Below are 23651 nucleotides of genomic sequence, written 5' to 3'. Positions count from 1 at the left end.
TCTTCACTTCTGAGATGGAATGCTGTTTCCTTAGACTTCTTATTCCATACTTTTTTCTCCAAGTTTGTTTCCTGAGTGGTTCTCAGGAACCACTATCTAGCCAGGAACATGGCTAGCTCATCTCTTCTTTGGTTAATACCAGAAGTGGGGTGTGAGAGTCTGGAAAAAGCTGCTTCAGGTTCCACCAGCAGCTTAAGCCATAACAGCACAGATACCTATACCATCCTGGTCTCTGCCTTGCAATCTAATTTCTTTTTGGTCAAGCACTCCTCTTCCTGTTCAAGAATAAGGTTTAAGAACCAATGAGGTCAACATTTTTTATGACTAAGTAAAATACTCTAGGGAATGTTGCAGATTTGAAAAGATTTCCCTTAAGTCCATAAAGTCAGAGAAGGCTTGTATGAGTCTTGCAGGCACATCTCATAAAATTAGACAGAATATCAAAACTGATAGGCTAAGGACACTGAAATCCTTATCTAGCTTCCCTTGATGTTCACTTTGGAGATATGTTACAATAAAAATTGAGAATGATTTTTACAATCATGGCACAGAATGTTTTTCTTTTTTAATAACTGATTAAACAACTTGCATAATTATTTTTAATTCATAGTCTCAGACTAAAAATAAACTTCATGTAAAAAATTTTGTAAGATATAATTGTCTGGATTTTAAACTAAAATTTCTCTTTCTTGGGATTCTTCATTATTTGAAAAACAAAGAGTTTTGAAGACTATTATAGTACGCAGTTGAAGTCTTCTTCTTCTTCTTCTTCTTCTTCTTCTTCTTCTTCTTCTTCTTCTTCTTCTTCTTCTTCTTCTTCTTCTTCTTCTTCTTCTTCTTTCTTCTTCTTCTTCTTCTTCTTCTTCTTCTTCTTCTTCTTCTTCACAGCCTGAGCTCCAGTTTAAGAGACCTTGAACAAGGCTACACAAACTTTCAGCTTTTAAACAAAGGCCAGCAGATATACAAGTCAAAAAGCCTTGCTACAGAGATGCTTGTCTTCCAGAGGATATTAGCCTTTCCATATGTGGTGACTGCAGCACTGCATGGCACTTATCCCTCAGCTAACAACATGCTGATGTCAAAACAACAGTTTTCAACACTTTATTTTGTGTTCCAGGGCATTACTACTGTTTCAGACTCTGCTATGCTGCTTGAACAGCAACAGAGATAAACTGTTACATGTGGAGAATAATCTGTGTTTTCTCCCACAGATATAGCTAAATGTTCAACGGGCAAACATACAGATATAGCTTCACGGTCTGCCTTGGGCTAGATAATGTGTACTTATGAATCTAGGACTTTAAAAAAGGGGCTTGTATAAGAAGGAGTACAAATGAAAGGAACACATTGGTAAATAAGAAAAGAAAACTGTGTTGACCTGGTGTCTTTCTATTAATAGAAGAATAATTCCACTGTGCTCAATGACTTTTTTTTTGCTTTTTTTACAGATGGAACTTCATTCACTGCTATTGAGTAACTTCTGAGTCCAGCTGAGAAACCCAAACATTGTCAGGTCCTCAAGTGAGAAGCAGAGAGCACAGAAATGCCCATGCACAAATATAAACACAGTTTAAAAGTGGGTGGGTATATTATAGTTATGTTTTGCTTCCTGATCACTGAAGATGTGAAGGATGAGAAGTACAGAAAGGGATTTGGAGGAAAACCTCTATCTCTGCTTAATTCTGGCAAAATAAATCTATGTAGAAATAATTTAGAAATAGTAAAAGAGAAAATACCACAAGACCCTCCTTGTAAATGCATGTGATACAAGTGGTGTAGACGCCTGAACAGGCGTTTGCTTGACCTGGAATGTTTCTGGGAGAGGACAGCAATGTGTGACCACACTCCCCAAATGCTGGAGCAGGGTTTGCCCTGGGAGCCCTTGGAAACATCTGAGAGCTTGGCATGGCATTATTACAAGAAAACAGTTTGCCTGAACTGGAGAGATTTCACACTAATACTAGGAGCGAAGAATAGATTTTAGACTTCAAACATAACAAAATCCTGATTCAAAAGTAAAGACAGCTTTAAGACCTCATCAAAACCCATAAGTACGTTCTGTTTAATTTTGCCAAAATTATGTACAAACCTAATTCTTTTACTCTGAAAAAGAATTCTTTTGATAGCTTGATTTTTTTGGCCTTTTTTTGATTATTGTAACTTACCTTAATAAACTGCAAGTAGTGATTTGTATGTCTAGCACTAAAGCATACTATGTTTTGAAACTGTTTTTTACACTCTCTTGTCTTATATTATTTAACAAATATTTTTGCAGGTGGAAAAAGCAACAACAAAAAGGAGAATAATAACAAAAAACTCAGTGCAGAACATCTTTTTGTTGCTGATATTTTTCCTCTGCTAAAGAAAGAGAAATGGTTTCCCTGTAGTGACACTCCTTTGATATTTGTGTACTATATTAAAATATACTGCCATGTGATGCTCTAAAAGCACCTCAGTAAAGGATATAAAGTTATTTATAAAATTTACATTAAATTAGACAACCTATGTAAATCATTCTGTCATAATGTTTGCATTTTCCACTGAAAGGTAAAGAAAATTTAAGTCCATAGGAAAGCAAAAAAGTGCTTGGCATCCAGAGCAATTTACTACTTTGGAAAAAGAAATTCCATATTGTGCCTTGTCAGCACAAATTCCTCTCTTTGCTTCCAGCAGTTCAAAGTCAAAAGGCAAGGTTGAAGATAGAGATTCAGGTTTGGTGTACTGAACCCTAAAATAATTTTAATGCAACAGTCTAGGTATTTGATTAGTCTGCATAATTATAATTTATTTCTGGACATTATCACTTGCTAAATATTCCCCTTACTTCAAGCAAACCTTCACAATATAGTTTTTATAAACCTCATTGCTTGGCTAAAGGAAGCTGCTTTGGATGCCAGCTCACAGTGCTGCTTTAGTTCACTTGGGGCCTGTCAGAGAGAACTGCTTCAGAAGCTGATTTTTAAGAGTGCCTAAGCAGTCTGAGCAACCCTGGAGACCCATGAGCACTTAAGTCTTGTAAAACGCAAGCACAAGAGACAAAGAATTGAATCTATACCTCCATATTATGTTTAACTATGTCAGGGCAATTAAAGAGCACTTTGACAAAGTAGCTTATGGGTTTTATGTGAGTATAACTTCAGCCATTGCCCTCATACATCCCTACAGCATTTAAATGTGCTGTGTTCCATTTATCTGTTTTTACACCACTAAAAACATCTACTAAGAAACATTCAGTACAGCTTTATTTTCAGACTCATTTCAGATTTCAGCCCTGCAAACATTAAGAAAGTTCTTACTCTTCTCAAGAATGTTCAATTCACAATCTATCACTGTATCAAAAGGATCACTAATTTGACATTCCAGCAATTTACAATTTCTCTGATGCAAATCCCCACATCATCTATTTTCTCCAGATTTAACAATGACACAGATTAAATTTTCATTTGTACAGGTTTTCAGTAATTTTAAAAAACTGACTAAATATGAATATTGGTGAAGTTTTGCATCTTGTAATAAATTATTTATTATTTGACATACAACCTATTCCTGCTATATCCTCCAAAAAGAATCAATTTCTTTTTATCAGTTAGGTCAGTAGTTCAAACACAGACATGAAGACTCTTCTTTAGGTTATCAAGCTTCAAGATCTTTACTTTCATACTAGAATACCTCCAAATCACAAGGAGATTTTTCTTTCTTCTATGGCTTTTCTTACCATAATGAGGAATTATTGCCCAAGCCATTGCAGAAGCGTAGATGCCACCAATCATCCAAAACATACAGAGCCAGCTCAGGTGTTCACCTCGTTTCTCCCGAGCGAGCACTTCCGAAAAATAGGAGAAGACTGTTGGCATGGCTCCACCGATCCTGAAAGGAGATACAGATCATGGATTAAGCAAGAGAGTAACAGCTAGATAAAGTTTGAACAAGCCCACAGCAGCAGTCATCAAAAACCTCAAATACAAGCAGCTTCTCTGGCAAGTATTTTTTCTCAAATTGCGCCATATATTGGGGAACTCTAGAGAAAACTTTCATCAGTCTGGACGCAATTTTTTGTCAAATATTTCCTTGAAAATTCCATGTACTATTTATTGCATTCAGTGTTTCAAGGGAATTGTCAATGTGTCAGTCACTGGAACAGAGGCCAGTGTGAAGTCTTGACTTTCACCATTACAAAATCATGGCAGTCTTCTGACATGTGCCAAAATACATTGCTTCTAATGGAAAAATATTAATCATTTTCCCAAAGTGTAATAGGTATTTCTCTAAGTCTTACCTCCCGTGATTTAGGTAATCAAGAAATAACGATATGTCAATAGTTTTTTTTGACACACAATTCAGAACATACTCTACTTGGTTGGACTACATGAATAGCTAAGCCCAGGCTGGCTTTTTACTTAACTTTTTATGAAAAGCATATGCATTCATATAATATTCTTTTTTTTTTTCTCATGGTAAAATCAACATTGTCTGAAGGCCAGTTGTACCAAAAAAAAAAAAAAAAAGAAAAAAAGAAAAATTAAAGTATTTCAAAATGTATATCACTTTTGATACCAGTTTCCAAGTCATCTTTTACCCCCTTTACTTGCTCACTACATATGCAAGCTATCTGATGTTCTACATCACAACAAGTGCTTGTGGATTTTATTTTTTCCAATGAAGAAAATACCTTCAGATTACATACAAAATATGACATGGTTTGAATTTGTAAGTGAATTTTAAAGATAAATGCATATTTATGTATCATCTGGCAGCTTCCAAACTGGAAGCAAACAGCAAACCTCAAAACAGTTTTAAACAAATATTAATAAGGGAAACATGAATACAGAAATGGTATTTCACTAAGAAAATTCAGTGCCATAGCCATACAGTATACTTTAATGTATCTTCATGTACTGTTATGAAATATTGGTTGAGCTCTTATGTATAGGGGACTGCAGTTTTCTGTTTTCCTTTGTACAGCTCTTCACAGAGTCATAAAATGCTTTGGGTTGTAAGGGACCTGAAATATCAGCTGATTCCAACCCCTTCATATGGGCGGGGACACATTCATTAGACCAGATTTCTCACAGCTCCATCCAAACCAGCCTTGAACACTGCCATGAATAGCAGGACATTCCTCAGTAACGACAATGCTCACCATCTTCACAGGAGATTAGTATCTAACCTAAACCCGCCCTCTTTCAGTTTTAAGCCATTCCACCTTGTTCTATCACCACATGCTATTGTAAAAAGTCTCTTTCAATTTTTCTTACAGGATCCCTTCAGGTATTGGAGGGTCCAATTAGGACATCCTGAAGCCTTGTTTTTTCTGAAATACTCCTGGTCAATATTTAGCTTTACGACAAATCTTTTGCATAGTTGAACCTGCTAGCTGTTAAAGGCTCCTCTGGTAACACAAAGATTTACACCTCTAGAAATGCCTGTTACATACACAGCTAACAAGGTGTATCCCATTTCTTCTTATGGGTGGAAATAGTGAAAGACTTCACCAGGAAACTGCCCTGTCACAGGCAACAAGGCACAATGTCCTTGGACCTTCCCCTGGAAGTCTGGGCTGAGGAAAAATTGAGGGGGCATGGCTAAGGGTAGAACCGCAACTCATTTTCCTGTGATGGGGAAACCCTGCTGTCTCAATGTTTTTATGGATTCAGTGCTCTCCAGTTTCACAAATATAAAAGGATTACAGCTAGGATGTAAACCCTCCAGGGTGCAGAGATGGCTTTGAATTGCACTCCCACAATGTTCCAAATAGAGTACTCATGGTTCTAATTACAATTTCTTTTCTAAGGTAAAAAATTTACTAGTAGAACCAGAAACAAGATCTTCCTCTTTCCTGACAAAGATGAAAAGTGCTGATAAGGAGTTATAGGTGCCCACTTTGAAGGAGACCTAATTTAATAGGTTGCTCATGGCATCCATTGAGTGGATGTCTCAAGTTGAGAAAATCTACCTTGTCTTAATGTCACAAAATGTAGAGAACCTGACCAAAAGAAGCTAAAAAGGCATCTCCCAACTGTCAGTGTGAACCAACGCTGGATTTACTTCTCATGGATCATAAGAGGTAAATGTTGCTGTTAAAACTGATCCAGGTGGGTTGACATATATGCTACATCCTAAAGGTTCTCCAAAGCTACAGAAGAAGACCTGTCCAAATCAATACGGCAACTTTGCTACCAATTGACCCTTTATACATGTAAAAGGAATTCTGGAGCTAGAAAATATCCTTTTATTTAGGATATGCAAATAAGCAGGAAAAAAAAATAATCAGCTTTGAAAACACACAGTTCTTCTGTTCCAACTGATTGGTTTATTTGGAAGCAGTGAGTACATCAACAGGCTAAGAAATTCTTTAAAGTCCAGATACTGTGTTTGTATTGATTAAACAGTGAACATAACCTGTCGAGAGTTTAAAGGAGAAATACAGGATGTACTTCCATCATACAGAAAACTGCTGCCATGGAGAGTTACAGGTCCTTGTTTCACAGAGATGGTGTAGTAAAGATGTGTAGTCTTTTGCATCTTAAACCTGAGAATGGAAAACTTTATTCTCAGTTGGTTAAACTCATCCTTCTGGTCTCATGTAAGTGCAGACTGATACTGCTACAATATTTCAGGATGCCGGTATCTATGAAGATCTTCCTATATCATAAAACTACTACTAGGACTAAAAATTGAATATGAAAATCTTAGAAAGGCTAATGAACAGCAAAACTGGAGGGGCAAGGAGGGAGATGGAGAGGAAATGTCCTCCTGCAGAAGACTTCTTTTGCTCTTAATGCTGGACAATCTCAAAGTGGCAGTAGCCGTGTCTCCATTCCCTAAAACTTGCTCCTAAATGCAGTGACAGCAGGAAGGGAGAGTAGGAACAGCTACAACGGTTCTCACACCAAACAACAATGAGAAATGGCCTTAAAAACTCAATGGATCTCAAGAACTCTTTTAAGGAACAAAGAAATTTCTTCCCGACTTGCAGAAGTTTTACCTTGTGCTTGGTACTACAGTAATTTTCTATTATAGAACTAATATGCTATCTGGTATACTGGTATATGTTCCATATGGAACACTGCTACCAGAAGCATAAATTACCTCTCAAAGACTGGGGCAAGAGAAGTTCAGAGTATCTCCAGCTTCTTCCATCACTCTCTTGTGAGGATTTTTCAGATCCCTCAGCCACTACTGCTATTTATGAATTAACTTATCAAAAGTTCACATTTAAAAAACCCACCAATAAATCATGCTGCAAGGAAGAATATAATTGTTACAGTTTTAAAAAAGAAAACTTTGGCTAGATCCCATCTTCACTTGCACCATACAAACCGTTAATAGTTCAGTGCCTCCAGGCAAGCCCTTCCATATTCATAGGGGAGAAATAAAATTTGATTCTCAACATTTTTGTATTGTAAATTTGAAAGTAACTGCCTCATTGTTGCTTGCCAACATGTTGTGAAATGCATGGTGGCATGCACAGGAGTGAATTTCAAGTAAAATTAAAATCAGAACTACTACTAATTTTTCAGTAGGAAGACTTTGTCTTTTGTTTTAAGGGAAATGCAAAAGCTATTTTCACACAAGACACAGTGTTAAGTCTGCTTCTGGCAATGAATTGGTATGATACAGTGGGCTGTTTACTGTTACTGTGTTTGTAAATTGTATGGCTCATCGTCACTTGTAGAAAATAATTTGATATGTGAAACTATATTCTTCTCTTGATATATCTTCCTGTGCAGATGAAAAGCCCTTGAAAACTGTGGGTTTGACTTGAGAAGAACATTCATTCTAAAAATGGGAAGGAGTTTAACTTTCCTAAACACAAACTATTCAAACAAGCTGAAGCTTTTATATCTCATCTCTTATTCATTTCTGTTATCTCTTCAGTTATCCTAAACAAAGCAGGTGATGTAAACATGTTACCCACAGATAACAGAGAGAAGTCCATGCACTGCTTCCTTAGGGGTCACAAAGAGTATGTATCTTGTTAGTATGTACAAAAACTAAGTACCTTTTTTTCATATCTTCACAAATAAATTGTGTGGAGTCTGAGCATTTATTTTGAAGATTAAAAAACCCACAGATCTAAGCCTCTGGGATGATGGTCATGAGTGATATCTGTCTCCTGAATAACACATTCTGTAATGAGGCACAATCTAATGCCAACAGGAGGCAAAACTTCTTTGAGCTTGGCCCAAAAGCATGAAATAAATTCTCTCACTCAATAAGAATCAGAATTTTCATGTGAAATAAAAGGATGCATGCCTTCAGCCTTGCTTTTTTTTTTTTGTAAATATGTAGGAATATATGCAAGGACAACACTAAGAAAATAGCAGGAACATTTTGCTATTGCACGTATTGTTTAAAAGTGGGAGAATACCATAAATGTCAATCCAAAGAGTGATAAATAATGATCTTTTCAGTTATTCTTCATCTTATGTAATACACCCCATCAGATGTAGGTAGAGCAAGAGAGAATGCATATTTATGTACACTCTCCATTCCTGTTTGTTCCGTGCAATTGTGAGAAAGGTGAAACCAAAAGGAGATTTCAGGGGTGCACCTTAGGTGAGTGGGATTCAGTGAAACAAACGATAAGCTAAGATACATTTGCATTTTCTTTGTTACAAACAAAGATGATAAATGTCTGCTAATCTACCTTCAGAGCTGTGGTTTGTCACAACAGATTTTGGCAACTGCACAGTGTGACAGCTGGGATGAAAGCAAGTCTGTGAGGCATTCAGAAACCTCTGGCTTCAGATAGAAGCCATTGTTTATTTGCAGATTCACTAGCCGAAAGGGCCTGAAATGCAAAAGCATAAAAGGAATAGAGATAATTAGGACAAAAAGCCCCTACAGAATACTAAATATACAAGGTAGTATGGTGTTCTTCTGAAATACTTGTCTTCTCTTTCACACTTGAACAACATCCAGACCGAAAATTGATAAGTGTCTGTAAGAGACGGCATTTGCAACTCACCTTGTTATTTGCTATTTGTTAAAAAGTGGTAGAGCTCAAAACACAGATTCAGAGATTTAGAAACAGCCCATCTCTCCTTGTCCTTCCATTCAATTGCACATAACAGTTTTCTTAACAGTTTTCTACCCCAGTACCATGTCTCATTGAAAAATATTCCTCTTGTTTTCCTTTCAGAACTGCCATTAGACTGGCAAAGTATTTAATGGTGAGCAAACAGATCAACCTTTTCTTTGAGAACTGCTGGATAAAGACCTAGAAAACTGCATCACAGTAAAGACAAAGCTTTGTTGATCATAGTACTCATTTTTAAATACAAGTGTTTCTTTGGACTATGAGTAATAACGAAGTTTTCTTGCAGGTACATAAGTGGCCTGTGTGCTATTAATAGCAAGAGAGTCCTTGTAAAAATGATTCAAATGATAATTTACTGAACCTTACAGTAGTCAGTTCTGATGAAAGATGAATTGACAAATAAATAATTCATCCCCCGTATTTACCCAACACTATTTAAAAAATCAAGTTCAATCCACATTCAAGCTTATAATAGCAAAGAATTTGTCAGATACTCAGATAAATTGCTTTCACATATGCTAGTATTGGTAATCACAAAATCACTGCTAATTAATTCTTTCTTTTGTAGATTTTCTTCTCACTTTTCAATCTTCAATTTTTACTTGAAAGACAAATACCATGGGCAATGTCTGCTATAGACCACCAAAACAGAATGAAAAGGCAGGTGAAATAGCCTAGAAGCAGCTGGGAGAACTCTCACAATCACTGGCCCTCATTCTTATGGGGGATTCCAACCTACCAGATGCCTGCTGGAAAAGCAACAGAGTGGAGAGGAACCAGTCCAGGAGGTTCCTGGAGTGTGTGGATGATAATGCCGTGACACAGCAGGTCAGGATATCAACAAGGTAGGGCGCCCAACTGGAACTGTTGTTTGTGAGCAGAGGAGGACTGGTGGGTGATGGGATATGATGGTTGGAGGCTCTCTGGACCACTGTGATGAAAAAATGACAGAGCTTTTCATTGTCAGAGAAGTAAGGAAGGTTGGCAAGGAGAACATGTGCCTTGAACTTGTGGAGGGCAGACTTGGGCCTGTTTAGAACTACATCACTTAGACATGCTCAAATGTTTGAGCCTAGATGGGATCCACCCAAGGGTCCTAGGGGTGCTGGCAGGAGTGCTCACTGAGCCACTTCCCATCATTTACCAGCAGTCCTGGCTAACTGGGGAGGTTGATGGAAGGTTGTGATATATGATGCCCATCTACAAGGAGGTTCAGAAGGAGGATCTGGGAAACTACAGCCTGATTGCCGGGTCCAGGAAGGTCATGGAGCAAATGAGTCTGCATTATCACATGGCGCATATAGGAGACCCAGGGGGTGAGGCCCAGCCACCACAGGTATGGTTTGTGAAAAGCAGGTCTTCCTTGATCTCCTTCTATTGTAGGATCACCCACTTTGTGGATGAGGAAAAGAGAGGACTTAGACCAAGCGGACTTTAGTAAAGCCTTTGACACTGTCTCCAAAAGCATTACCCTGGAGAAACTGGCAGCCTATGACTTGGACACTTGCACTGTTCACTGGGTAGAAAACTGTCAGGCTGGCTGGGCCCAGAAAGCAGCAGTGAGTGGAGTTACATCCAGCTGGTGGCCACCAGTGCCATTCCCCAGGGCTCAGTACTGGTGCCAGTCCTGTTTAATGCCCTCATTGATGCCCCGGACAAGGGATCGAGTGTACCCCCAGGCAGTTTGCAGGTGACACCAACCTGGGTGGGAGTGCAGATCTGCTGGAGGGCAGGAAGGCTCTGCTGAGGGATCTGGACAGGCTGGATCATGGCTGAGGGCAATGGAGTGAGGTTCAACAAGGCCCAGTGCTGGGTCCTGCCCTTGGGTCACAACAACCCCAGGCAGCTCCATGGGCTGGGGCAGAGTGGCTGGAAAGGAGCTGGGGGTGCTGGTGACAGCAGCTGAACATGAGCCAGGGTGTGCCCAGGTGGCCAAGAAGGCCAATGGCATCCTGGCCTGGATCAGCCATGGTGTGGCCAGCAGGAGCAGGGCAGGGATTGTTTCCCTGTACTCAGCACTGGTGAGGCCACACCTGGAATCCTGTGTTTGGTTTTCAGTCACTCACAACACTAAGGTAATTTTGATGCTGGAATATGTTCAGAGAGGGCAACAAAGCTGGCAAAACATTTGGAGCAAAGTTCTAAGAGGAATAGCTGAAGGAACTGGGGGACTTTCAGCTCAAGAAAATAAGAAAAAAACCCTTATCTCTGCCTACATCTACCTGAAAAGAGGTGTAGAGAGGTTGGTCTTTCCTTTTCCAAGTAACAAAAAATAGAGTGAGAGGAAATAGCCTCAAGCTGTACCATAGGAATGGCATAGTAGGAAAAATTTCTTCATGGAAAAATTTCTTCATGGAAAGAAAAAACATTCTAACAGGCTAACAGACTGCTCAGGGAAGTATGGAATGTCCATCCCTGGAGGGTTTTAAAGTATATGTAGATGAGGTGCTTAGGAATAAGGCTTAGTGGTGGACTTGGCAGTATTATTTTGATAGTTGATCTCAATGATTTTAAAGATACTTTCCAACCTAAATAATTCTATGATTCTATAATTTTTCTTTTGCTTTTTCTGTCGTGTAATCTCTCTTTATTTACGCTTGTCTGGTGTTTTCCTCCCTTTTCTCCCTCTTATATAATCTTCCTTTCTTCATAAGAGTGCTCTCTTCTATTACAGAAGGAAAGACAAGGGAAGAGAAGGCTCAGGGAAGACCCCTTCTCTCTGAGAACCTCTCATCAACCTGGAATATCTATCTGAAGCTGCAAGGACTGAAGCCAAGCAATTTTTGAAAATCAGACTTTGCCAGCTGCTTACTTGGTTTCACTGAGAAGTGTATATCCCTTTTGGCATAGCCTATCGGCTTTGAAGCCAGTCACCTGCAGAGCTATTCATTAGCTCACAGTGCAAAAACACTGATAGCCCTGCGTAGGACACAGCTGGAAGCTGAAGAGGAATCAGAGGCAGAAGATTACAACATTTTGAGAGTGAGAGAATAAAAGTTTCTTCATCAAAAAGCTGTGGAACTAGTGAATATGAGGAAGTAAAAGATAAATACAACACGATACTAAATACGGATGATATAAAATTATAAAAGCAGAATGTTGGTCTAGATCTGAGGTTCCTGAAGGAACTGCTTGTGTAGGGCCAACAATCTTGTCTTGTTTCCACATAGTCTTCATCTCTGTTGGAGCATTTTTGCAGTTGTTATGTGTATAGACTGCTTGCACACCCTTCCCGTCATAGTCTCTAAGGGATGGATATGCAACTCTAAGTGTTTTTTGCCACTAGATGTAGTATACGAAACTGCTGGTAAAAGTCAGGATGTGTGGACTTACTCAGGCAACCCCTCAGTGCTGCAAGTTACAAGAAACTACATTCACGGTTTTGGATTTCTGCTAACTTTTGGTTCCCCATGAAAAAGTGAAGAATTTGAGAAAATATCTGAACTACAAGTTTTGTTCTACCGTAGTGACACCAGCACTCTGTGGTGGATCCCAATAATATACAAAGAGTTCTGCAGGGAGGTTTAGAGATTGTCTAGGGAAGAACGAAGAAAACTGCCTGAAGGTAAGTCTCAGATTTAATGAAGCATAGTCTAAAGCAGTCTGGAAAAGGAACATTATGTTAATACATCTTGAGAAAGATTTTTTTTCACAAGGGGTAACAGGCAGGGGAAAAGCTTCTTAATGACTTTTAGTTACATCAGTTAACAACATATAACCTGTATTTCCTAATATTTCTGTAGGTTTGGAGAAGAAATTTGGTAAATTGGCAATTCTGGCAAATTGAAAGAAATCTTTGCAGTCTGGAAATACTGCGTGTTTTCAAAATAGGACACATTAATTAAGCATCTTTTATTTTGCTCAGAAGAAAGAATAACTTTCCACCAGGAGCAAACATATCAAGTTGTCTGAAAAACTTCTACATTGTAGTTCACCACAGGATATTTATTTCAGCTAAATTTCACTCTATGAAATTTTTGGTTTCTTTTAGAAGTAATATTTCTGCTGGATAAGCATGATTTTTTTCCTCCAAATTGTATAATCTCTGCATATCTTGAAGAAACCAAAATGAAATTTAGTGGGATAAAACAAATGTGTAGTGTGGTTTTAATCACTTTATTATAAATTTAGTTGTACTTTAAAAAAATGCATCTAAAATTGTAAGTATCAAAATATTAAACTAATAGCTTAGAATAATGTTTTATAGAAATTGGACAAAACTATGTAGCCGGGAATAATATTTCACAGTAGTAGTTGAACAGACAGCAGCTACCAGCTTCATTCAAGTTAGCAGCTGTGTTGTATGCTCTCTGTCAGAGAAACCTTCCTTTGACATTTTCAGACAGACACAACAAGGTGTTTTTTGATGATAAATATTTGTACCTTCCCCCAATGACTAATGATGAATATAACTCACAGTTTCTTTTCTAGATCTTTTCACTTGGTAGGAAACCGTATCTAAATCTGTCCTAGACATTAATCAGGTTTTTGGATTCAATTTCAGTGATCTTTAATTTAAAAAATTATCCAGATAACTCTCTGCACCTTCAGAAAACTCCCACTCCTCTCTAGTCTGAGTAACAATACTATTTTGCCTTTAAAACATATGACTAAATTCTTTCCTTAAAATCATTCTAATTCCATAGTTGTGCTATTTGAATCACACAAAATTACTGGAACAAAGCATCCTCCCTCAAAAACAGAGGAACAGTGGAATGTCATTGAGAAGCCTAGGGAAAATGTGTGCCTTTTCCCAAAGGAAACCAGAGACCTGGCTACCTGGATTTGGGGAAGGCTGAGGCACTTAACAACATTTTTTTTCCGCTTAGTCTTCATAGCAAAGATCTCCACTCGCATCAGCTGCGGGAGGCAAGGCAGGGGAATTGGAAGAATGACAACATTCCACTGCAGGAGAAGATCAGGTTCAAGAACATCTGAGTAGCCTGAAGATGCATAGGCTGATGGGACCTGATAAGATACATTGGTGGGTGCTGATGGAAGTGAAAGACAAAGTTTCTAAGCCACTGTCGTCCCTATCTGAGAAATTATGGCAGTTTTGTGAGGTGCCCATTGACCGGAAAAAGGGAAACACCTATCAAGATGGGATTTTCCTCATCTTGAGGGTCTGACAAATAGATTTCCAGAAACCTCATGGCTTTTACACTGCTACCTTGATATAATCTCAAAGGGATTATTCAGGGGAAAAATTCAATCTTTGAAGAAAACAGCAAATATGAGCCAGCCATGACCCTCTCTCTGCAGTAATTGCTATGAGGAGCAACTCTGCAGTTCATGCTGTCTTTTTTGTTGTTGCTGTTGTTTGATTGGTTTGGGGTTTGTTTTGTTTTGGAGACTTTAAAATATAGTACATGGTGACAAAATATCTATGATCTAGTCATGTAGGTCTCAAAGATGAGGTAGGAGGACTTTGAACAGAGTGGGGAAAGTGTAGGAAAAAGATATGAAGGGCTTAGTCCTTCAAGGGCCATTAATCATTAGCTGGGTACACAAGAGAATGTGGTTCCCAATCAAGGACATGCATGTATCACAAGGAAAGCTACAGGCACTGACTCTGACTGTAAAAGCTCCTCGACAGGTGAGGAGGAAATGGGGCAGGCAAGTTTCTCATGAGGCATAATAAATACATATTTTGCAGTATATCCCAAAAGGGACAATTTCAGTTAAAGCTAATTTCAGTTCATTTCGGGTCTGCGAAAAAACGAACCTTTGTACCATAAGGGTCCAGACCTGCCAGACCTGGAAATTGGGCAGGCTAAGCAGTAATACAACAGGTGTCTCAACTTTGCAGGATCACAGAAGAGTGAAAGTGTCATGCAACATAATCTGTGGTGTTTGTGCGTGGAATGAAAAATATAGCTCCGGGAACTGATGGTGATTTGTGATAAGGAATTTTTAAATTTTGTTTTTCTATGGGATTTGGGGTTTTCAGGAAGTAGAATACTGCCATTTTTCCTTCTTGTCTTTAAAGTAATATCTGACAATCTGGTGACAGAGATTCTTCTAGCTAGATGACTCCTCACATTTTTCTCTCTCCTCTTGTCCTTCCATTCCTCTTCCTAAATCAGTTTAAAACTACTGAGTGCTATGGTAATTTCTTTTTGGTATTCATGTTGAGTCCTAGCCTACTTCAGACCAGTTCAAAGGATTTCTCAAAGGACAAATATGACAAAACTGCATTGCTGAACCATAGCTACATAACATAAAGGCAACAAACAATTAAAGAAATGGAATTAATGTGTGTGACTTGGCAGCACAGCTGCCGTGCTCTCACCAGATCCTGTCTATTCAGCATACCACAGACTGATAGTGGTCTGAATTGGAACTGTAATTAGGAGTCTTAATCTGAATCAAGCAATGACCAGAAGGGCTAAATCAAGCAGTATGCAGAACACAGCTCTTGTTTATCCAAGTGTGCAGTAAAGATGGAGGGTTTCTCATAGTAGTTTACTTATCTAACTCATTCTCTGCTCATAAAAGTTTTAATTTATAAATTTAATCACTGAGAAGTTATTTAAATGAAAAGTAAAGAAAACACAGGTCCATAAATTCCAATATTTCAGAGAGAACATTTGACACAGTTTAGGACCCAGTTTTAAATTTGTCATGATGCCATGATATTATAAACAATATTGTGCACACAAAGACATTGGAAACTTTACAAATATTACCAAAATCTTAGCATACACCTGTAAGGAGAGTGTTACTTTGCTGGCTGAACAAGATACTGTGCATAAAGAAGCTGAGGCTTGAAAGAGTTAAGCAAGTTGATCAAGTTGACAAAACAAATCCTTTGCAATATAAGAACAAACTCAATCTCACAGTTTTCAGTCTGTGCCTTTCCCCCAAAATTATTCTTCCCTTCAGGTTGCTATTTAGGAGTGCAGTAGTTACCTTGCTTAATTATCTCACTGCTGACACAGACTATATTTCTACACTAAATAATGTGCTTATGCAAACAGCAAAGTTTTATTAACACACAGAATTGTGAAAATTAACAAAACCAGAGGAGCTTACCCAAATCCAGAAAACAAGCGACAGAAGAGGAAGAAGCCATAGCCCTGGACAAAGGATGAAAGGAAGGCAAAGAATCCATTGACAGACATGCATATCAGGAGTGATTGTCTCCTTCCCACCTTGTCTGCCAAGCCTCCCCAGAAGAATGCCCCCACCATCATCCCAAGGTACACGATACTCCCTGTAAGACACAAAAATACAGAAAGACGTATATTGTGAGCTACCTAATTGACCACACCAAAATCAGTTAAACTTCTATATTTACAAAAAGAGTAGTATACAGATGATTTTATCCTTTCTCACTGAATAGAAATTATATGCACAGTTTTGCAAATGTATCTAGAGAGAACATATTTCCTACTGTCTTTTTCATCTGTTACCAGACACACTTAATGTAAATATTAAACTGAAGCTTAATATAAAAATTAAACAAGGTGCATCTAGCTAAAAGAATAAACATGCAGGCAAGTAAGTCAGAATAGGAGGAGAAAATGCCACTATTTCCTCAGAATTAAGATGAATTCATGTTAAATATTGCAAAAAATTATTGCTTCCCCTACAGATACAATTTGTCTGAACATCTCTAGAGTATGAACAGTCCTGCAGGATATTAAACACCGGGGTCACTGGGAGTAATATGTACTAAAAAATGTTGATTATAAAACAAACACTTTCCACCTGAGATCTATAGACTGAAAGACGTCCATCTTGATTGGTTTTTCTCCCTTCCACGTCAGTATATTTCTTCATTTCAATAGTCAATGTCCTTTCAAAGCAAAAGCACTATGTTCTTGATTTTAATGTTCTTGACTTGTTGTTTTGGAGGTTTTTCGTCATGTTCCCCCCTCCCAATAATTTTGAACAGATACAGTTACATTTATTAAAATAGCATAGCAAAAAATAATATTGGGGTGATATTTTTTTAGCATAATTTGTGTTTCCACACGTACTTTCTCACAGAAAGATAAGTTGAAATATTTACCATTTTGATTGTTCACATCTTAGCACATTGTACATAATTCCTTTCCAAACACCCTGTGGAACATTTGACAAATATGTACCACATATTGAGCAGACTGTCAGAAGGAAAAAGTAATTCCCAAGTTTTGGACAGAACCTTTAACATTGTATTTTGTTTGATACATAGAACTCTTTTTCCTTCTAGTTTCTTGTTGAACTTCCCAGGCTAGGTTTTATATATCCTGCATATTGTTACCATCTTCTACAGAGCAGGAATTACTTACTAAGTTACTAGAAGTAAGTAAAATACTAGAAATCCCTGTTAAGTATCTCCTTTAGATTAGTCTCAAGAATGGACAAATTCTCCAGCATCTCTAATGGACTCTAATTGCCGTGAAATTCTGGCCTCCAAAAGAATCATCTTTGCCCTGCAGTAGGTAGTTTGATGATAAAGGAACCTGAAAAAAAAACCATTTAAATTCCTGGGCTTGGTTAAATGCATATCAGTGTAGAGTTTACTCATCAGTATTTCTGTTCTTGGAATTACATTTGATAACATCTGAAGTGCTGACATCTGCAGGGTTTAATACAGCCTGAACTGTCCCTGTTCCCTCTCATGTTCTGTGCAGGTAGTTTCCACTGCTGTTTCCTTATGAGAAATAATTTAAAATAGGATATTTTTAAAATAGGATACACATTGTGAGTTATATTCTATATTAACAAGATTATAGAATCAGAATTATAAAGTGATTTGGGCTGGAAGGAATATTAAAGACCACCTTAAACTTCAATCCCCTGCCATGAGTAGGTGCATCTTCCTCTAAATCAGTTTTCTCAGAGCTGCATCTAATCTTAGGATAACAGATCCCATGCTGCTCATCACAGGAGAATTGCTAAAGCAACAAACTCCATAATATTTTCTAGATGTTGCTGGTTTCTTAGATTTTCATCAAAGAATACTGATGATAATATCAGTAAATCCTGAATTTGCAGATTTACTAAGACATCTTTCTTTATCTTCCTTAGCTCAGGAAGGGCACAGACATTACAGTATTGTTTTTTGGTATGGAGGTGTTAAAGAGCAGACATTTATTGTATAGCTTTTTCATTCTCATTGGAAATTTTATTCCACTAGTTGAGATTTTCCTGTAAACGCACATGGCTAATGTATTTTCTGGTCTTAAAGAGACAAAGATTGGTGAGTAATTTATCATATTCATTCAACTGCTTGAAGATCTCTCTTGTGGGTCATTTTACCATGCTACATGTGGATCACTACTTATAAGCAGTTTGGAGACTCCATCCAACAGATCTGCTGCTTGCTTGATAATGGGAGGGGAAAGATTGTAGCAAAAAACATCAAATAGCTACATTGCCAGCTGACAGATTTCAAAAAATGAAAAAGTTCATTTTTATTCTTACAGTGAAATTCATTACACTCTTTTCTGTATGAGTATTATTGGGTTTTCCCAGCCAACATTCTAACATAAGAAATAGAGAAGACAAATTAAATAGCCTTTTATTTCTTTATAGAGATAACTTTGAAATATTTCTATGCAAATAATCCTAATTTTACCAATTTACATTCCTTGTGATGCACTAATATATCAAAACACTTTGAACAATGAAAATGTTTCCAAGTCTTGAGTTTAAATAAAATAGCCTTTCTTTTAGATGAAAAATCCTTTGGTCATTGTACTGTGTTTTGGACTCCTATACTGATGTAATTCTCCTAAAGAACATTTGAAAGATGCTGCTAAAAATAATATTCTCATCCTGTCAATAAACTGCTATAAATAAGCTGCTCTCTGTGCTGCAGCATTATCATTTTCTTTCCCATTATACTAACTTCCAATTTTTTCCTAATTGCCTTGGAGTCTTTGCACAAATCCTCTCCTTGACCAAAGATCTGTAACCCTTCCATCCTGAACCTACTGCAGCTACCAATAATACATATTTCAGTACATTTTCTGTCTTACTTCTATTCTGTATTTTCTGTCTATCTTTCTTGTAAGAGATTAATAGAATAATAAAAATGGTTTGGGTTGTAAGGGAGCTTAAAACCCATCTATTTCCAACCCCCTTGCCATGGGCACTCCTCATTAAACCAGATTTTTCAGATCCCATTCCCCCTGGCCTTGCAAACTTCCAGGGACCGTGCATTCTCGGCTTCTCTGTGCAATCAGTCCCACTGCCTTCATAATGAACAATTTCTTCCTTATCTAAACCTGCTGGATTCTGAACACTCTCTAGATTCTGGGTGTCTCCTATTGACACTAGCTCCAAAATGCTAGGATTGGGGTAGATTGAAGTTCTCCTCTCTTCTTTAGTTTAGTAAACTTTAGTTAACTTTAGTAAGCCTTAGCTTAAACCCCTCCTGCATCATGTAAAGGAAGTGCCCTTTCTCTCAACTTCCAAATTTTTCCTTAAGATCAGTTTACCCTGCTGCAATATTCACAATAATCACAAAAGTGACAAACAGTAAAGGAGAACTCTAACCATGTAAAATAGCTGAACAATCACCCAACAAATGTAAGTAGCTAATGAGATAAGATGATCATTTTATTGTCACCAGATTATCATGAGCATTTCCTTTCTAACCTTTGTAGCTTTTGTTTATTATGTTATGCTACTGGTCAGAACATAAATCTCTTGTGGATAACACTCAATTTTTTGCACATCTTTCATAATTCACACATTACATTTTGCATAAATTCATATATGTAAAAATTAAATATATGGTTGACATCTATATACATATATAGACTGACCAGGTTGTTGGTCAGTCTATATATGTATATAGATGTCAACCTAGCATGTGATGCTGAGGGGTGTTACTCCCCTTTTGAACAGCTACTACCAACCACAAGACTGGCTATTTTCTCTTTCTTTTTGTGCACTTATGCCTCTAAAGAAGTCAGCTAATACAGTGGAAGGAACACACTGGTTTGACATCCTGTCTGATCTTAGAACATATTTGAAAATATTTTAAAATATAAAGACTTCAAAAGACATCCGTATCATATGTCTTGGATTTTCCCCAGAAGGTAACATGTAATCTAAAACTCTGTCAATTTTGGAAAAGCACTGAGAAGAGGCAGATGGTAGCTGAAAAGAAACATGCTAAAATAAATAATCTCTTTTATTGTTCTTTTGACAAGTTTTAACAAACCCATATTTTCTTTCCATAGCAAAATTCTTACATACTTCAATGATTTTCACCCACCGCACAAACGTACAAAATACACACTTACATCCTCTTCAGACAAGGGAAGAACCTTAGTGTGGAATTTACACTGTGCACACACTCTGCCTAGCAGATGGTTAGATATTTTTTAAAGGGATGCATACACAGCACCTTTCAGACTGCTAGAAAGAGTTTAGCCTCACAAAACAGCTGACCAAGAACTCCCTTGGTATCCAAATGCTAGTTTTGGACAATTTAAACAATGTCATAACAATAAATGCATAACAAGTCACTTCAGTTCAGTTAAGCAGTATTTTACTCCTTATGCTGCCATACCTTCATTACTTGCTGATATCTGTTGTAATTCATAGCCTGGTATCTAAAAGACAGGCAAAACCTTCTGAGAAATCAGTTTCTAAGTGTATTTAGTTCAGGAAAAAATACAGCAATGAAAGAAAAGTCAAACTTTGTTGCAATAGAGAGACTCAGAGGCTATGGGACTCCCTGATTAGCTTTTTGCATTAACATACCTATTATAGATTAGTTATAAAACTAGCCTAAAGTTTTTGTTTCCTGTTATATTGTTTAGGTAATTTGTCTGAATGAGGAATGCATTTCATACAGCCAGAAAAAGTATACCTGTATTAAAAAGACTTCAAAAATAAGATTAAAATACCATTTCTATTTTGAAAGGAGCAATTATGAACGTGGTTCCATAAGAAGCAAAACAGTTTTCATAATAATTATGATGTAATCAGTGTTTTATTTATTTGTACTAGGATCTTCCCATATGCTATTGTTTAGAATATAATAATTCCTAGTGAAGTACTGCAATGTCTATAAGTAGCATGATGAATACAGGAATAAAGAATATCCAGATTTATATTTGTTTTAACCTTGGTAATACAGTATATTTGGAGTTTAAAGATTATAATCTTTCAGACCTGCATTTAATTATAATCTATTAATAGTTTTTTTGATGAGAAAAGACTTGAAAATCGGAGCAACCTATGCAGCAACTATCAAACATAACCTCTAATTAAGTGCTTGCAATGGGACATAATTAAGGCAAACACTTATCCATTAAGACAACAAATATAAGAAAGCTGTAATAACTCCAAAATTGACAAAAGAAGTCAAATTTTCTACGGCCCCTCTCTTTGGATGTCTAAAACCTATGTACTTAATATATTTGATCTTCACTTTTTATTTTTAGTATTATGCCATTCATCCCCTCAGTTGTACCATGGCTGCAATATTCCTACATAAAGAACTGCCACAAACTAGTATTTCTCTGTAATAACTATTTCTTTGTTTCTGTAAATTTTTCTTGCAGTGGTGAAACAGCAAGTTCTATATACACAGAATGGTAAAATTTTATTGAGTGGATCTAAGTGGTTAAAGTAAACCACAAATTGTTCAGCCATCTGAAAAAGCTGATAGGTACTGTTTTCCAGCAAGCATGTGAGATAGACACTATATTAACTAAAACTAAGCTTTTGAATAAGTCTCTGCAAGTTCAAGACTTCTCAAGCCTTGATTTCCTTCATCTAAGCTCTAGCTGTTTCTCACAGTAAACATTTAGTATCTTAATTTCAGATGTTAAATGACTCCCCTTACCTAATAATATGCAATGTATGTGAATCCCCAAAATGCCACAGCATATCAGGCTCTTTTTCTATTACAACTTTTCAGACTAATCCACTCCTCCTGCCTTCCCTGTCAAGACCACTGCAGACAGGCTTCGATATGAAATTTCACACTCTTTAGCACAGATGCTTAATTACACACTTGTTTTGAACCTCTTTGCTCTTTGGCTTCAAATACATTTACAAACAGTTAAAGTTCACTTATATTATTGGAATTATTTTTAGAAATCAGGGTAATAGGGTTTTTCTGTTTAAAGACATGAAAAATATAAAGCTATTTTAAAATTAATGTTGAAGCTCCCCATCCTCAACATAGAAGTTTTCACAGCACCTATCATGCTGCAGTCATTCTTGGGCCTTCAAGAAGAAAACTTGCAGCTGAGTAACCTCTGTGCTTACCTCTCTAATATGACAAGCCTTTGCATGATAGACCATTTTACTTTTGCATATCTTTTAGCTGCTTAGTTCACAAAACATTCTGGATATGCTTCACAGTCAGTAAAAAAAGACAACTTTATCTCCATAATAACTAAAGAAAGATATAAATTCAAGAAAAAGACTAAATTCCAGTGAGACTGCTGGAAAAAGAAAATACAGCCTCATCTCTTCTTAAACTCTTTGAGCAATACAGAAACATCAGTGTTTTCATCAAGGCAAAAAAACCTAAAAATATTGTTTCAACCAAAAAAAGTTTTACTTTTTTTTTTTTTTTTTGTAAAATTCTGTTTCTTTAGTGTTTACATAAGAAAACAACTCAGGGAAATCCTCTGATATATAAGCTACAAAAAAAAACCATCTCATACAATTGATAGCTCACTGCAATCAATTTAAAACTATACAAGAAATAGTCCATCTGCTCCATTAGTAGGAAAAAAATCCCAAATGAACAAAGAAAAAAAATCAACACCCCATCAAACCCAAGCACCACTTTCAAATATGCCCGCAAACATCTGATGACATTCAGTCAAATACCAACCCAGAAATTTCATATAAATAAAAATCAAATTAATTCTATCTAATGTTCACACAAAATGATCCTGTTCTCAAACAGTACTGATGAGCTGCAATACAGGATCTCAACCATGAAAATCAAGAAAATGGAACTTAAAGCATAAACAAGGAAAAGTAATATCATAGTCATCTGACCAGCAAAGACAGGAAAAGAGGAAGTAACTCAACAGTTCTTCATGCAAACCTGTTTATGATCTTAAAGATAAAGAGAAAAAACATTATCAGTAGCACAAACAATTAAAAAATACACATTTGTAATATTATGACAGACTGTTATAATTTGATGAATGACTTAGTAAAAGAAAAATTGTTGTGAGGTAGCACAGCAGTACAGTTCTAAAGAGAAGTTTCACAAATACAAAACAAAATATACAAGCAAAAAAGTACAAAACAATAAATAAAAATTTAAAAGAACACAAAACTGGTGGTTTCTTCCATATTTTTTCCTTTTCAAAATAACAAAGTCCAAATTTTCCAGACAACACAAAAAGGGGAACAAATGTAGAAGCCAATACGAAGCCTCAAATATTGCTGAAAAACAACTGCAACTAAGTGGATAGGACCTCTGACATATTTAGAAAGCAGAGAGAATGTAATAAAAGACAAAATTTGACTGTGCATAATTTTATGTCTCCAAAACTCTAGAATGACAAATACCTACCATTTATTTGTCTCGATAAATAAAAATCACCTGATATCATGGCTACCCAAACAGATCAGCTTGCTGTTACAGAGGTCAAAAGGTCAAACATGAGCCAAGAATTTC

General features: G+C 36.8%; 1 protein-coding gene across 1 annotated transcript in view; it reads right to left on the bottom strand.

Moving 5' to 3' along the window:
• Positions 1-23651, bottom strand: part of SV2C (synaptic vesicle glycoprotein 2C) — a 78061-nt gene that overhangs the window by 40779 nt on the left and 13631 nt on the right. The window contains exons 2-3 of the mRNA XM_059836542.1: positions 16079-16259; positions 3716-3867 (exon numbers count right to left, since the gene is read on the bottom strand). Of these exons, the coding sequence (XP_059692525.1) occupies positions 3716-3867; positions 16079-16259 (333 nt within the window). The remainder of the gene's footprint in view (positions 1-3715; positions 3868-16078; positions 16260-23651) is intronic.

Source organism: Haemorhous mexicanus, chromosome Z (genome assembly GCF_027477595.1).
Source record: "Haemorhous mexicanus isolate bHaeMex1 chromosome Z, bHaeMex1.pri, whole genome shotgun sequence".
NCBI classification, from domain to species: Eukaryota; Metazoa; Chordata; class Aves; order Passeriformes; family Fringillidae; genus Haemorhous; species Haemorhous mexicanus.
The sequence above is the reverse complement of the archived record's forward strand: the minus strand, read 5'-3'. Positions and strand labels throughout refer to the sequence as shown.